The following is a 17,663-nucleotide window of genomic DNA, read 5'->3' on the forward strand; positions in this document are numbered from 1 at the left end:
TATAACGCGTTATAACTTATAAGTACCTAATGGATATTGTGATATGATTAATTTGGAATTTATTATAGGTACCTATTATAGGTCAATTTTTTTTTAATACCATAGATAAGTATATATATGTCTAATACATAGACTGATATACCGTCTCCGCTCAGAATCGTTTTTCTTATACAGTGATATTATATCATTGAATTCAAATTTAATACTGTCCATTATACAGTGACCCACTTCTAACCTACTGTACAGCAGAGCGACATCCACTTACCCACCTTTTTTTTTTTTATATTAGAAATTGTACTATTTTGTTCTCAATAATATTGGAAGAAAGTGGAAAATCAAAAGTATTGAAGATCATCCGAATTATTCAAGAAAATATAAAACTCGAACGGAAACAGACTTTGCGACTTTAGGTTCAGGATTTGTATATATGTAGATATATAATAATATAATAATATATTCATTGTTCATATATTATACTCAATACTTATTTAGGTTAATAATAGATAAATAATATATATAATATTTATTTTACATTTAACAAAAATATTAATATACAAAACTACCGATATTTTTTTGGCTGTAGGATATAAGGTACAAAATTGACATATAATTTGCGCCAAAATGAATATACTATAATATAAATTATAAGTAGCTATTTAAAAACCTCTATAATATACTAATGTCTAATATACATATAAATATAATTATATAAAAAAAAATGTCAATAGTAAATTATAGTATGTATATAGGTACTAATAATCAATATAAATTTAATAAATCAGTTGATTGCGATATTATAAAAAAATTACTAATAATATATTATGTAATAACACAAAACGTCACGCGCTGTCATTGTGACAATCTATCGTCATCAGATAATAAATTTGTCAATTAAGATTAAACTTTGTAGTTTTTAAACGATATAGTTCTAAATTTAATATCCGTTATATTTTAATATCCATTAACAGTGGCACACAGGTAGGCACCTAGGATTTTGGCACTTTCGAACGATATGATCTTAGCGCTTTAGTACGATACAACTTTTTTTTTCTTTTCTCATTTTGGCGCTTATGTCTTCCAACGATTTTTTTTATCTAAATTCTTTCAATCAACAAAACAAATTAATTTTCTCATTATGTACCTAAATGGATTTAAATGTTTAAGAAACAATTATACAACTTAGGTTAGGTTAGGGGAGGATGATATTATATGTCACGAAACTCCAGAACGGCAGAACACCGATACATAGGAATATATGGTGCTCAGGGGCGATTTTACGGGGGGGGGGGTAGACACCCCCTGAATGTCGGCAACTGTAAGTACAAGTCGGCAATTTTCAGAAACCTAAAAATCCAATTTTTTATAGATTCTGAGCGGAGTGAATTTTACAATGTGTGTGTGTTTTTTTTTTGTGTCTGTCATTAGTCATCACCTTTTAGGACAGTAAAAATGCTTAAATTTTCTTCAACCAGAGCTTGCGCTAAGAAAATTTTAGAACTGCCCAACATTTTAATATTTTTATACATGTAGATTAAATAAATTTGTCGCTCGCTAAATTCACTTAACAACCATTGTTTACCAAACTATATATCGAATACACATGTAAGCACTTTATACATTACTTTATTTATTACAATTTATTAATAATAATAACAGATTAAAAATTTTTTTAATTCAAGAACAAATTTGGGATCTCACCGTTTTGTAATTATTTAAATATACCTATATGACTATATAGTTTCAGAAAAATATATTTGATTTTAACTTATACATATTACCTACATATCTATTAAAAATGTATAATATATTAATATTCATCATAGAACAAAATAAATATTTTAAAATATGTTTGTATAGACGTACTGTAGTTTTAGTAGATTTATATTATTATCAGTGGCGTAGTTACGGGGGGGGGGGGGGGGTGTAAGGGGTTTCCAAAAATCTTTTTTTATATTGGTATTTTGTTTTTGGGAAAATTGTTGTGATAAGATACTTTCGGCAAACTCCCGACGGTACGAATAATAAATTATATAGCACGAGTCGACAAAATTATCGTCGATAACAATTTTGTTATAGGTAGGCGTCGATAACTTACTGAAATAATAACTTTATTTTATGAATTATTATAACAGTCTAATATAACAGTGGTTTTCAACCTAGGGGTCGCGAATTATAGGTTTGGGGGCCGCCAAAAATAATAGACGAAAAGATTTTTCCACTTTATTTAAAAATAGAATAAAGTTAATTTTCCATTTTGTTTTATATAGAACATGCTATAAGGCGTTTTCAGCTCTTACCGTAATAAAAAACAAATATAGGACAAAATTAAATGTGGAATCAGATCTAAGAGTTGCAGTCTCTAATATAATACCTATAATAATAAAGTTCAAGCTCAAGTATCCCATTTACAAAGTTAACAGATGAACAAACAGTTGAATAACAAGTTAAATTGTGTATTTTTTTATATTATTTAAATTTATTGTATAATATACATAGCATATTATGCTTGTATTGTTTTAAAATAATGTTGTATTATAAAATAATTTAATTTTTAAGTGGATATTAATCAAAATCGTATACCATATATATGTTTTATCAGTAATTAAATCAAATTTTGATGAATAAAACAACATTTTTTTGAAGGGGGTTACAAAAAAATAAAAAATGGGGGGTCGTGATCCAAAAAAGGTTGAAAACCACTGTAATATAAAACTATTGCAACTACTTATAACTAATACCAATTTGAAACAAAATAAAAATGACGTTTAGTTTAACTAATAACTTGTAATTTGTATCATAAATATATTTTAAAACCACCCCCAGAAAAAAAATCGTATCTACGCCGCTGAATTACGACCTGTGGAAAATTCTTCTGTTTCTAACGAACAAAAAAATTAATCAATTCAGACCACTTTACGATGCGTGAGAGTTATTTCTGTAAAGCGTGTTTTGAGCAAAAAATTTTAAATTATATTTTTGTTTGACATGTTTGCACACGCAGTGCGTGCGTAGATAGCCCGGAATCCGGATACAATCACATTCACACTAATCATCATTGACGAATGACGACTAACTCAAAGGCCATGGGCGGCGGTAACAATATTGCCTAAATATTGCCCCTTATTAAAGACACGAGCAGGCCGCCCCTTAATAGAAAAAAAGAACTGAAAATGTCGGCAAACGGCTCAAAACAAATCAAAATGTACACTGTACAGGAAATGTTAATATAAACAACCGAAATCGATTTCGTTGAAAACCGATTTTGCGTAAAAAGTTTTTCCTTAATTTTTCTTTTGTTTCTCACGGCGTTTTTGAAAACTACTGGGAAATTTTTATGGAGCATTTTTACAGTCAAAAGGTGCCAGACCAATAAAATAAAATAAAATAAAAAAACACACATAATTCTAAAATTAATCCACTCGGGCACTCAGAATCTAAAATGTTGTTCGTAAGTATATTATATTATAATAAATAGCATGCTACTATTTCTTCTAGATAAATTTCCTCTGCAAGGAAAACTGAGGAATCACATAGATGTATTTTTGGGATGCAGTGGAATTGGAAATATATATATATATATATAGTCATATGCTACATTTTGCTATAATTTAAATTCATTTTTTTAGATTCTGAACGGAGCTAGTGATAGCTAACGGTTTTACAATTGTGGTTTTTTTTATCCTCTACACAAAACCACCGACAAATCACGAAAATCCGCAAAAAAATGGGATTTAAATGTCTAACGTTTTGTTTATCACTATAGAAACGATTCAAAAATAATAATATTATAATATTAATTCAACTTACAGGCTATAATAAAATATAATAACAATATTATAAAATATATCCAGACTGACAAACCGTGTCCGCTCAGAATCGTTTTTCGTGACATCATATTTTATTATCATATTTCGTGATATGATATCATTGAATTCAAGTTTAACACCGTCTATTATACGTTGGCCCACTTTTAACCTACTATACAGCGGAGCAAAATCCACATGAAATACCCAGCCCAAAAACATATCTATGTTAAAAAAATAATGCCAAACATGCGTGACATTAATATAATTGTAATTACGCAGTAATATAATATGTAGGTTTATAATTGTAATAAAAATTAAATACAAAAATTAAAAATATTTCAATTAACTTTAGGTACAATATATTATGATGTATAAACTTAAATAACAAAATATATAGGTAGGTTTTAAAAAAAAAATCATAGGATTAGCCTTATATAAGATATTTGTATCCAGTAAAATAAGCACATATAAGCATATAATTATATCATTATGATTGACAAAATTATTAAATAAATATATATTTACAAATAATTTAAGTATCGTTCGATGTCTAATCAAACGTATATAATCTGTTTACTGTTTATTAAAATGTATTTGTTCCAATTCTATACAAAACCAATAGCGGAAACCAAATGTAAATCATTAATTTACAACATAATATATTCACATCATAAACAAAATGAAACAAAGTAACAATATTCATTACATATTTGATATTAAAAATTTTGCCTTAAAAAAACTTATTAATATACCTATACGATGCTCAAACTTTTTCAATTCCTATACTTAAAACTTATCAATTCCAATACGTTTTTTTTTTACTATTTTCAACATTTTGAAATGTACTCAATTTTTGATATTTTTTTCATTTCAATCGTACTTGGCGTTTAATAATCAAACACATCATTACCCTAACTTAACTGGCTTAAAGTGAAATGTAAATGTTTACAGTGTGTCTGAAACGCTTACAGTTAGGTACCTACGTCCACCGTCCGGTCTACAATTAGGAAATAATCAAAATGCACATAATATATTATATTATATGTCTATAAAATATAGTTTAGTTCTTTACTATTTGTTGTGAAATTATATAAGCCTGTATAATACTATATATATATATAATTGTTTAAATGTAAATTGCAGGTACACATATACGCGCCGAGGAAACCTCGTGAAAAATAGTCGAAGAGGTGCAAAAAGATCGTTCGAAAAAACGTCGAGTTAATATTTAATATCATTATACTTGCACGCTTACCTACCATAAATGCATTAATGTGTAAAAACGTATGTGTGGATTTTGATGATACCTGTTGCAGCACCCTGCTACGGTTAGTTTTTTATGCTCCTAGGAACTCGCGTTAAATTTTGATAGGTATACTTCGTGAAAAGAATCTTAAATATCGTTTTGGCTATTAGCAGTGAGTTTCATATGTACCTTATGATATAATAGGTGCATAATATGCTATATTATAGTTATATGGATATGATATTTATATTTACGATTCGATCTAAAATTATTTATCTTACCATTATTATCTACCTACAAATATAAAACAGATGTGTTCTATTTTATAAATATATAATATAATGTATTATAAAATAAGTAATGATATTATATTATATAATATCGTTTGTCTGGGGACAAATTTATTAATGTATAGGTAGCAGGCTTGTTCTTCTGTCCTCGCGAATATTATTGCTGTTGAACAGTCGACGCAGTCCTCGACTTTTTCCAATCGCTAAATATAAGATACACTCCAGTTCCGTACACAGCCGCGTTGATAATTCCGAACACCTAAGTAGGGAAATTAACAAAAACAAAAATCGTTAATATTGGTAAGTATACAGATAACCACATTACTCATTGAATCCGTAATACACCCTATCATTATCTGCAGAGTGCTCCTTTTAACGACGAACACTCACTGTCGCAAAAAGTATTAACCATCATCTTTTTATTTATATAATTTGCAGTGTTGTTCAAGAAGAACACATATTTTCTGTAAAGAATGTATAGGTTTTAAAATTTTTTTATCGCCATGTTCATTTAGGTTTATAATTTTTTGAACGACAAAATTCGCATTTCTAATTTCGTATTCCGAAGCAGAATATTTTTCTGAGAATTTTGATACACTGCAAAATCGAATTTCAAATAAGTAGCGGTATACTACCTACCTAATTGTGTTTAAATTCCATAAGTTTATCAGATACAAGCTAAGCTTGGTTATCAGCTCTTATTATATAATATAATATATAAGTATTTTTGTAATGTTATTGAATTATGCTGAAATAAATAAATAGTTTTGATAAGCGGAGCGGAGTGGTACAGCTTCTCAGGGGTACTATTTACAACACTTCGGTCTGCTATACTACCAACTCCAATCATCTAAACTTCAAATAGCTTTAAGTTAATATTGAATATAAACACAATTAACCGTTCCTTCGAAATAAAATTTAGGTATATCTATCGAAATTATCTTATTTATGAAAAAAAAAAAATATATTTTCAAAAACTTAAGTATTATTCAACGTAGGTACTGAGTGTTCGCCTACTGTTAAATTAATCACTCTGCAGTATTAGCATAGCACACTTACTCCTGCAGCTATGTTTGGGTTCCTGTAATAAGACTGGTACGGCCTGGACCAAGCCGAAATTTGTACGATGAACGCGACCGTGTACAGGACGGTCAATAGGAGCGTGTTGAAGAATTCCTGAAAAAAATTGATGTTTCGGGTTATAAATTATAATTTAAAACTTATTGACAGATGGCGATTGATTATCGGATAGTAAAAATGTTTTGTGTAAACTGGGTTTCAATTTTTTAAGCTCTATAGAGTACTGCGGTGATTGCAAGGTTAGGTGGCTTAGGCTTATATTTTATGAATCTTAGTAATTTTCCGACGTAATAAGATTATAAGAACACAAGATACATTTTTTATTAAAATGTTGTATGTATAAAACCCTTAATATTGTGATATATCTGAAAAAATTACTAGGACTAAATTCACATTCGACCTTTTTGTCCTCTAGCTTCTAATATTATCGAGCTGAGCTTACATTTGTTCAATCCAAAATTAAATAGCCTTTAAGGAACTTTTATCGGAACTTTTATATACTTTGTTTGAAAACTATTTATATCTGTGTGTTTTTTGTATGTCTTTGGCCATGATGTAAACGGTATATAATATTATCGTGCGTGTAATGATATAATAACAATAATAATAATAATACCGTGAGCACCCAATTGATTGGGAAATTGATAGCCTCCCGGATGGAAAGGAGGTAGACAAACGACCAGATGGCCGTCGCTATGAAACTGATGATGACCACGAACAGGAACCAATTGGTACCAGGTAACCTGGCCGGCGAGGCGAGTGCCAAACATATTATGCCGAGTATCTGAAATGATAAAAAAAACATTTATATTGAAAAACGTTATAATCAATCGACGATTGCGCAACTCTATGCAAATATATTAAATATATTTGCAAATGATATAATAATAGGTATGAATATTCATCACGATACGTAGGTATATAATTTATTATTGATAAATGAAAATTATCATCGTACTCGTGACGAGAATATAATATTATAAGGTCCAGGTTGGTCTCATATTATATATTACAACTAATGTGCGTATTTCACGCATATATTTGCAACGGTTGAAACTGTATAGGTACCTACCTACATTATTATGTATAATACAATATTACGATTGAAATAGGTTAGGATGGAATACCGATTACTGGGTAATTTTCAAAGGTCAATACCAATTATTTTAAAAACTCCAAGCATTTTATACATAATTTGAGGTCATCACGAGGCGACATTTTTGAAAAAAATAAATTATATTTTCTGTCGTTTTTAATCTTTATCATCTTTAGTTCAAGTTGTTCTACTTTTTTTAATGGCACTATGACTTGCGCAGTGCGTACATTTTTAATCTCACATTACTAAGCAGAATATGTTTTGGTTTAATAACTTGTTAGAAGTGTTTTTATTAGCGGGGTACAGTGAATCAGCACTCAGGGTGGGTCGTGGGTAACCCCGTAAAATAATGGTCCACTGCTATCTACTCATCTAACCTTTAGATAGGTACCCACTTATGAGTTATGAATTTATGACTAATAATTAAAGTACTCGTTTGAATATCGTTTTATATTCATCAAAACGTACTTTGAAAAATATTTTGCTTTCGACATTAAAAATGTATAATATTATTATGTTGTCATTTATAAAATCAAAAAACTTATCAAAAATTATAACGATAAAATAAAGATTATTTTTATAAAAAAAATGTTGTTTTGAAACCACTTGAATTAATTATTTGGAAGAAATATTTTTAAAAACGTTAATAGTTTTCGAAATAACAAGCTATGCTTCCGGCATGTATACGAAACAGTATTATTATCATATAGGTACCTAACCATAACAAACCCGATCGCCCACTACATTACACGCGGCAACAGCTATAAACCCACTAACGATATCAAATTATATTTCGATGAATATTATTACTCTATATACTTATTACACCGCAAGTACAATAACGTAATGACGATTTAATCTATTCCGATACACTCGAGTTGTGAGACGTGTGCGACCGTCTCATTGTAATAATATGTTATAATAATATATAGGTGGACGAGTGGAAAAAAAAAAACTAAAAACGGAAACGAAGGTCACCCATATACCTATACGTATAATAACATCATGATATTATACATGCGGCTAGATGGATCGTATTATTCGTATTGTTAGACGTTTAACCGTCGACGACCGAATACGATACGTCTAATATATTATAATATTGTGACGTACCTACACTACAATATCTGCGATATTATTTTCTCGTATGATATAGTTGCACACGTGCGGTATAAAAATATAATAATAATATCATATAGACGGCCATTAATGCCGCACGCGCGAGCTTGTCTCCACGCGACGATGCGCCCACGCCACCGACACAAGTCGTGGCCATGAAAACCGACGAATTCACTAGCCGCCGACGTTTGTAGCTTTATAGCATTAATTGTACCCCGTAACCTACATACCTATTTAATGTCTTAAATCAATGAATACTAATATATTGTATACATCGCGTATAACCGCGACCGTGGTTGTGTGTGCGCAGAGTATGTATGACCACACGCGATTTAACAATAATGCGGTGTCTAATGATATTTCTGCCGAAAACCCTGTAATTAAATATATATATGTATTAATTGTACACTATATATCATTGTACACCGCTATGCGCAAATAATATTATAACGACCGAGGTATAACCTAAATCATAATAATATTAGGTACAATATATTATATTACAATAAGCGCGTGACATATATTTTTTATACCTGTAAGTTAAACTTGTTCATCTGGCGCAGCGTATATTTAAATTTATTTTTTTTTATGAGCTTTGCAGCATTATTTGCAGCGCTCGGCACCCACTGCAGTTGTTTTTATACGAATAAAATATAATTTTATTACATACTTCGGGTGGTTTATAGACGGAATGAACAGACATTAATGTTTAATAATATAGTGAACAATAATAATATGCGCACGGCATACACGCCACAAACCACAAACTGCGTTCGTCGCGATATTAAAACATACCCCTAATCGTAGGCCTTATATAATACGATACCCTATATAGTACCTTTGGATCATAGATAATAGAAGAATTCTTCTATCGACTATGCTTTGGATATTATATGGTATTATGGTACACTGTGGTCATCGGGTAAGTATTGACTATTGAGTGTTTCGCCTATATGATTGCAGTGAACATTCCATAAAATAAACTGTTCATCATCAGTCATATATTATTTATATTAATATATTATATCTTGTTTGTTATTAATTTGGAGATTTTTTTTGTGAAGTAATGCACATTACTAATATCATATGGTCCTACACTCAATATTTAGCTAAATTACAGTAAATTCAGCAAAATACAATGGGTACATATAAAGTGTGTCTCGTTACATTTTGTTTTTAAAAAAAACTGCTGCAAGCTGTATACAACTGACGGTACAGACTTGCGGCTATTTAATATTTATTAGGTTCTATGCGTTTTTATAAAATTCACCATATTTCAAATGTATATATTATTAATGTTTTGGCCCGCGAAGAAATCTTAACTTTGTGCATGGTTCTCGAGTGAAAAATGTAAATATATATAGGTACCCGGGCAATATATACCACGGCCGTTCTGAGGAATATTTACAATTTTTTGACCGTGTGTGAGAGGAAGTGAAAAAAAAATTATATGAAATATGAATGAAATTGGCTAGGGCTAACACAGTCGCGGACAATGTCACACAAATACACAATCTTCCAGCACACAATTAACATTGACTTGTATAGCGTGTTCCAACGTGTTTGTTCTTTGTATATAGGCGATAATATGTCATAATGATATGATTACAAACGTTAATGTGTTTGCATCATGACACGTTAAAATTATTTAACAAAACGTGTAAAGTCTGTATATTTTATATGCAGTTCATTCGACGAGCATTTGAAAATAGCTTGCACGCATACATATGGTCCCGACGGTGAATCTGACTGAACTGATTGCGGATAAGTTCGAATCTATAGTGTGATCTCTGAGTGGGTTGACTTTGGAATTATGGCTGCGTCGGAAATAATAGAACGAATCACATCTGGCTATTCTTTGAGGGACATAATTTATTATACTGTGTCACTGCAGTGGCGTACACCGATATTTTAAATGGGTGAGGTCGTATTAAATAATTATATATATATATATGTGTATATCAAAATATATCTTTAATTGTATTCGTTATTATTATGTATACGCATAGTAAAATTAGGCGGGTTTGAACATCTCCCTTTTTGTGTGTGTACTGCACCGCCGCTGCACTGTAAACTTATTTAATATGGTTTGATTTTTATTATATTCAACAGGTTTCATGAAAAAAAAATATAATTTTTACCGTCTCATGAGTTAAATATAAAATATCCATAGTCACATTGGTCAGACACTCGTACATCCCTTCGGTTTCGCCATTGATATATATACCAAATATATATAGTGTTGTATAAACACTGTGGTATAAAATATAAAAGTATAATGCCTACAGGCAACTATATACCACGAAATAAACGATGCGTTACCACATATGAGTACAGGAGTGGACACTATTATATGGTTATGACGTTTATGTAGGTATGTCCAAGGTATATTTATTATTGTAATTTATTACCAAAAGACGATGTGTGCATAATATTTTACTTATCGACCGATCGATTTCATATTATTATTATTCCCGTCGCCGCTGCAGTCGCTGTTTTGTATTTTCTTTCCGCCGTCGCGCGTAGCGGTATTCACGTCTATGAGCGGTTAAAGTACCGTTCGCGCGAGGCACACTCTGTAATGCACTAATACGCTACATCATAAACGCATATTACATATTATTTTATAGATGGACGACATGTCGTCGACATAGGTAGATACCTATTTATATATATATAAAAATACCAATTTTTTATATTTCTATAAAAAATATTATGTAATATAGGTATATATATACTGCACCGCGAGCCGACTGAAAGAGCGGTTTTCAAAAAGAAAAATAAATCCCCGAACAATGGCTATTATTGCTGCACACGGATCGCACATGGCCGATATGCCTGTTTATTGTATTATTATTATTATTGTTATTATTACTTTTATAATATTTTATATCTATGATATAATAATGTTTGCACTGCACGACGACGACGAGGCTCGCGTACGTGCAGATATTTGAAAAAAAACCGAATTCGTAGCTACATTATTTTATATCGTTATATTATATAGGTACTATGATATTATTATACCGTATACGACCGAAACCTGGTGAAGAGCTACCCGGTACTATATATTCGACGTCGTCTTTATTATTATTGTATAGGTATTATATATTATATTGGTCGTTTTGGATAAAAAAAAATATAACGCACGTCATAACTTATATACGTAGTTATATTGCGCGTCGTAAAATTAATTATTCTGCACGCAGCACTGCAAGTATCTTATGAATTTTACCGTATTTAATATAAAAATATAATATATCTATATAGGCCCCAGTATATGCACACAAATAATAGGCACGACCTGCAATAGACATACCGTATTTCTGCAGCATACTCAATATATATTATTATATTAATTCTATTATATTATATTGATGGCGGTGGACGGTGACCTCTTTCGTCTCTGCGCGCGTAAACGTAATGTATATCGTTCATATAGTATTAATATTATAAAAATTACAATAATTCTATTTAAATACTATAATATATCATAACAATGTACAACGTTATTGCGACAAACACCTGTAGACCACTAAACAACGAACTTCCGGAAACGGTCCATGAGATTCTTGTCCCGTCAACGGCGACAACTGCACGTGATTATCCTCTTCAGCAATATATGAAGCCTGACTCGGGAAGTGAAATATAACAAGACATCGTGTGAGAACACATTGTAAATAATTGTAATAATTGTAATAGTTGGCTAATAGCTGGTAGTATAATTAATAACCTCGCAGTCGATGCCTCAAAATAATAGTTATAATAAGATTTTTAAAGAGCAAAAAAATCATTTTATCGTGGTTAGCGCATTGAGAACATTATAAGACGATTAAGACGAGGTATACGCGCAATTTATTATCGTTTATTGGTCCAAACTTCTGACTGGGAAATTCAACCCACGCATCATCGTCGTACATACTATCTATGTGCCACTATCACGAGACATATATATACCTAATGTATTCTTTTTTGTATTTTACGGCTATATATTATAAATCTTTCTAGGAAGTGAGTGTCGACAATCTGACTTTAAACAAATATTATACAGCTGAGCTCTAACGATATTTTTATACTCCAAGTGCAGTGGCGTATAAATAATTAAGAGAGAACAGCTGCTGCGGGGGAGGATGAAATTCGATAAAACTAATTATTCTATAACACTAAATTACACATTGAAAAAATATAATACCTAATACTATCGTTGTAGAACGATTGAATTTTTTCAAACACATATTATAAGCCCACCATAGATGCTCTCCCCCTTCGGTATCCATCGTAATTCATTGAATCTTATACAACATTGTTATTTGTTATAATTATTTAAAAAAGAAAACGTTTCGAGTTTCCGAACCACGCAATCCGTGACATGTATTTTTTTCTCGCGGAAAAACACCATTTATATAGTAAACTCTTTATTTATTTTGTTGACATGTTTTTTTTTCTTCCGTTATTGTTGAATTTCTCTTTGTGAGAACGGGCCGGAGAAAACGTCGTCGTAGTTGCGTCGGTTCAATTGTCGTAGAGAAAAAAAAACTTCCATAATATACTCGTTGCACTATATACAAATATATTATAAAGGAAACCCGATTAAAATTACGCTACCGATTAATATGTAGGTACGCGCAAAACCGTAGTTTTTCCATTATTTTCGTTTTTGCTCGCCTCGCGGTCGTATTCATTGAGCACGCCGAATTTTGTCGCAAACTCGTAATACGCGTCAAATTTAATTATAATAATATATTTTTACATGTCAAACGAAAGTCCATAACCCATTCATGTACAATACCTACTTCATACTCGTATAATAATATAATATTGTTTTGGACAATAGCTAGGTATACCCATATAATATATAGGCCCTGTACTGCACAGCAACAGCGATGAAGTGTTCGACAAAAGTACACACGATTATTATAATGTAATTTTTTCGCTCGAAAAAATCGTTAATGAAAAAAAAAAAAAACATGAATATTATTTACCTTCTGGCGACGACAACACTGCATCGCGTATATAGACATAATATAACGAAAACACAATATAGGCGCGAAAACTAAAAAACGATTATTTTATGGCCCTTATTATATGCGATGTAATAATGTATAATAATATACAATACCCATTTTTTTTTCTCACTTGACCTCAACTGTCAATCATATTTTATCGATCAACTATATGTTGTACGCGGGATGGTTCTCGAGGTGACATAATATTATTATAATATGGAAATGTACGTTCCGAACTTAGTACCTACGACGTTGCGCGCCACAGATTGCACACTATATTTATAGTAATATTTATTATATGCCATTATAATGTACCATGATATTAATGTGTCTTGTTTATCGACCTCTTATTTTTCTCGACGATTTCCCAATTCGGTGTTTGAAGCTGCAATATACCACTCGTTAGATGCGCCAGTTACGATGGTATACACGATACGACCGACGCGTGTCTATTATTAGGACGTCCAGAAACGCTGCAAACTTAACGTCTTGACTTTTACTGCACATATTATTACTATGGCGTTGTGCCGTGTTTCCATCGAACCGTTTCCGAAACCCATTTCAATCGTACGGCCACGCTTTGCTTTCAATTGGTTCAACAAACGAATAGAATATTATATTATTATTATGATACATATGTACCCATTTCTATAAAATAAAAAAAAAAAATACAAATTCTCTTAACGTTATTATGATTGATCGAACAAGGAACTAAGGAACATTATAAATTGCGTTATAGAACACTGCGAGTATACGCTGCAGACATACTATAGAAATCGGGAACGTCCATTATACTAGCGGGCAATATAGTTGTTGTATACGTCTTATATATAATGTAATATCGACCGAAATTAATCGTATTTGAACGTTTTCGAGCATCCGCGATATTATATTAGGTCCTATGACGGACGTGTTTCGTTGTCTCTCGAAAAATATCGTCGAATGGCTTTTGCGTACGTCATAGTACAGCTCTATATAGTCGAAATCGCTCGTTTGAAATTTTGCGTTTTCAAAATTAAAGGTGCACGCAATATGCGTTATGGTTTTGTACGCGCAGTATATAATAGGCATTTAAAATAAATTACGCGACGTGCATACTGAGAGTACGTATATAGCCATTATTCTATAATTTTGCTGTTGTTCATTCGCCGATCACTTCTCCCAACCGCGGAGACTTTTTTCTTCAGTAATAAAATACGAATTAAAAAATAATTATTATTTATGTTTTTGCGCGCACATCGGCAACGGTTTATTAGCGTACGGCGAAGAGTTTCACGGGAATTTAAAATTCGTTCCATTGACATGTCACAAACGTCACGTGCATTTTATTTTACACCGACTCATCGCCGCCGTCGTGACGCGATGACGCAGACGCGTTACCTGCAGCGATATTCGTATTTCGGTATAATATTGTCGCACTGCAATACCTACAGTTATACATGTATTATGCTTACGTACCGATATAATGTATATTATAATATAATGTATGGTACAATAATATTATTATATTCGCTCCGTATATAGTTCCATCGTATACAAACACCGCGAAACACCGACCGACCGACCTACCTAAATATAAGAATATACTGTGCGCCGACTAATTTGGAAACGTTCTGTCCCGATGATGGTTTTTCAAGAATAATATCGTGTTCTTGTACCTATACACGACGTACCTGCGACACTGCAAATATACCTGTACGAGTCATCTATGCCCATACATTATGCGTGCTCGCTGCAGCATTAGAAATGATTGAAGTCTCGACGAATTTTCTTTTTTTTTTTAATAAAAACGTACTGTACTATTATAATAGCCCGGAGAGATGTTGACACAACATTTTAATGGGTGTTCATTCAACATTCGGACGTCAACGCGGGTACCTACTTAATAATATAATAATATATTACTATTATAATAAGCTTTCGTTTCTGTGAGAATTTCGTTTATGATGTGTAGGCATAACAGTTGCATATTATTATAATATATACTACAATATATTATATGGACACTATTACACTACCCATAGTATTGTACATACTATACCAGGTCGTAAATCGCGGTACCTAGGTTTAATAATTGGTATATCGTGTGTGTGTATTAAAAATTATAATAATTTTATTATATCGTCGATGCGGCGATGTACACATTTAATCGTCATTTTTTGCATCTATACTTTTTAACACAAAACAATAATATTTTAACAACAAAATATGCTACTTGTTGACATAATATAATATTTGCGATGATGACCGCATCTGCTGTCGATTAATAATGTGTTATGAAAATAGTAATAATATTAAAAACGATATTAACTTGATTTTTTTTATTAAAACCCCCGACTAAACTGCAGCTCGGATAAAAATATATTGTCATGAGATAGGTAGATAGTTATCGATTGTTTTTATTGCATATGTTAGCGGTAAAGAGTATAATATTGGTATTTTATAAAATGCTTATAGGAATTCTATATAACACCTGGCCATTTTTAAAAAAAGTATATAATAAATGTTTTTTTTTTTACATATATTTCCCAAGTATTTTGTATAATAACAGGAATTTCATAAAACGACAAACAGCAAATTGGCAATCTGTAGAATAGGTAAATCACTAAGAAAATCCATTTCCTTTTATCATATAATAATACTAAACCAAAGACAATTAATTTTATTAGTTTGAGAAAATATTTATTATTACAATAAGCACGCCAATTACAGAATTCAATGCATTGATAAAAATGAAACAAAAAAAAAAAGTATAACTTGTATGGAAGTTATTGATTATTATAATTAATATTTATTGTACATTATATGTCTGGAGAGTCATTGTAATGGATGTGTTAAAATTGAATTTAATGGTATAAAATCATTGTATACGAAAAACGATTCTGTGCGAAGACGGACGACGGTCTGACAGCTCTTAATAATTAATATTACCAAAAATTTTTTTTATGATATTATAGAATATTGATATTATCCACGTACGATATCTTGTCAAATACTGAAATGTGAAAAGACCATTTATCATAATAATATGGTGACGAAATAATTATCGCATTATTTATCGACAGTCAATATTATGTTCTGTCACAAAATAAATTCAGTGGTTCTGTATTAAATTTATCGATATTACAGATTAGTGATTAGTAATGGACTTATATTAGGCGAAGGAACGTAATTGTCGAATATCAATATCGATAAGATGCATTTAATACGTTGCATTTACATTATTTGGCGTTTCATATTATAATGCTTATGGACAATATTTAAACAATTTAATAGATTGACAGCTGTATTTAGTATTGTATAGTATATTCTTAGACGTTTTAGAAAATTAAAAGTACCAATGTTATACACATACTGTTGCTAACAAATACGTTGTTGAATGTTGATGTCTTAATATATTTCCACTGTGTAATCACTGCTGAAACCGTGCAGTAGGTAGGGGAAGGCGGAGCAGTACCGTATGGTTAAGCTTCCGTGGTTTATAAATCATGTAATTTTTAACATAATGCAATTTTTTAAACTAATATACATAGAAAAACTTACGGTCTATAACTTTTATTTGAAACTCTTTTACGTTTTTATCTAAAAATGTGTGTAATTTGTGTTTCACTTTTTTTGGAAAAATACGAATTTACCAAAAACCTGGGGTAAAACCGTATGTAATCGTGTGGTTTAATCATACGATTTTACCCCAACACGACTATTAAAATAAATCGAGCTTTATAATAAACTTTAAGTAGATAAATTAATGTATCCAAACTAGAAATGTAAATTACACTTAATAAGGTATTGAATAATAATAAAAACATATCTGCTCAATTTTTTTTTAATACCATTTTTTATTTGTTAAATATTTGAAAATATTTTAATAATTGATTAAAAACATTTGAAATATTTTTTTTTTCCAATATGTGATGTCTAAACACACGAATTATCATATTCAATAAATAAACAAACAAAAAGCTTCAAATTAGTGTGTTCAGTTTTCCTCCATGATATCAATTATTAATAAAATCTCGA

The 17,663-nt window shown here is 30.7% G+C and overlaps 1 protein-coding gene across 1 annotated transcript in view; it reads right to left on the reverse strand.

Moving 5' to 3' along the window:
- Positions 1-4,053: 4,053 nt before the first annotated feature.
- Positions 4,054-17,663, reverse strand: part of LOC100165710 (CKLF-like MARVEL transmembrane domain-containing protein 8) — a 33,523-nt gene continuing 19,913 nt past the window's right edge. Inside the window, exons 3-5 of the mRNA XM_008188580.3 lie at positions 7,039-7,206; positions 6,402-6,518; positions 4,054-5,601 (exon numbers count right to left, since the gene is read on the reverse strand). Coding sequence (XP_008186802.1) covers positions 5,500-5,601; positions 6,402-6,518; positions 7,039-7,206 — 387 coding nt within the window. The 3' untranslated portion in view covers positions 4,054-5,499. The remainder of the gene's footprint in view (positions 5,602-6,401; positions 6,519-7,038; positions 7,207-17,663) is intronic.

This window comes from Acyrthosiphon pisum, chromosome A3 (assembly GCF_005508785.2).
Source record: "Acyrthosiphon pisum isolate AL4f chromosome A3, pea_aphid_22Mar2018_4r6ur, whole genome shotgun sequence".
In the NCBI taxonomy this organism is placed as follows: domain Eukaryota; kingdom Metazoa; phylum Arthropoda; class Insecta; order Hemiptera; family Aphididae; genus Acyrthosiphon; species Acyrthosiphon pisum.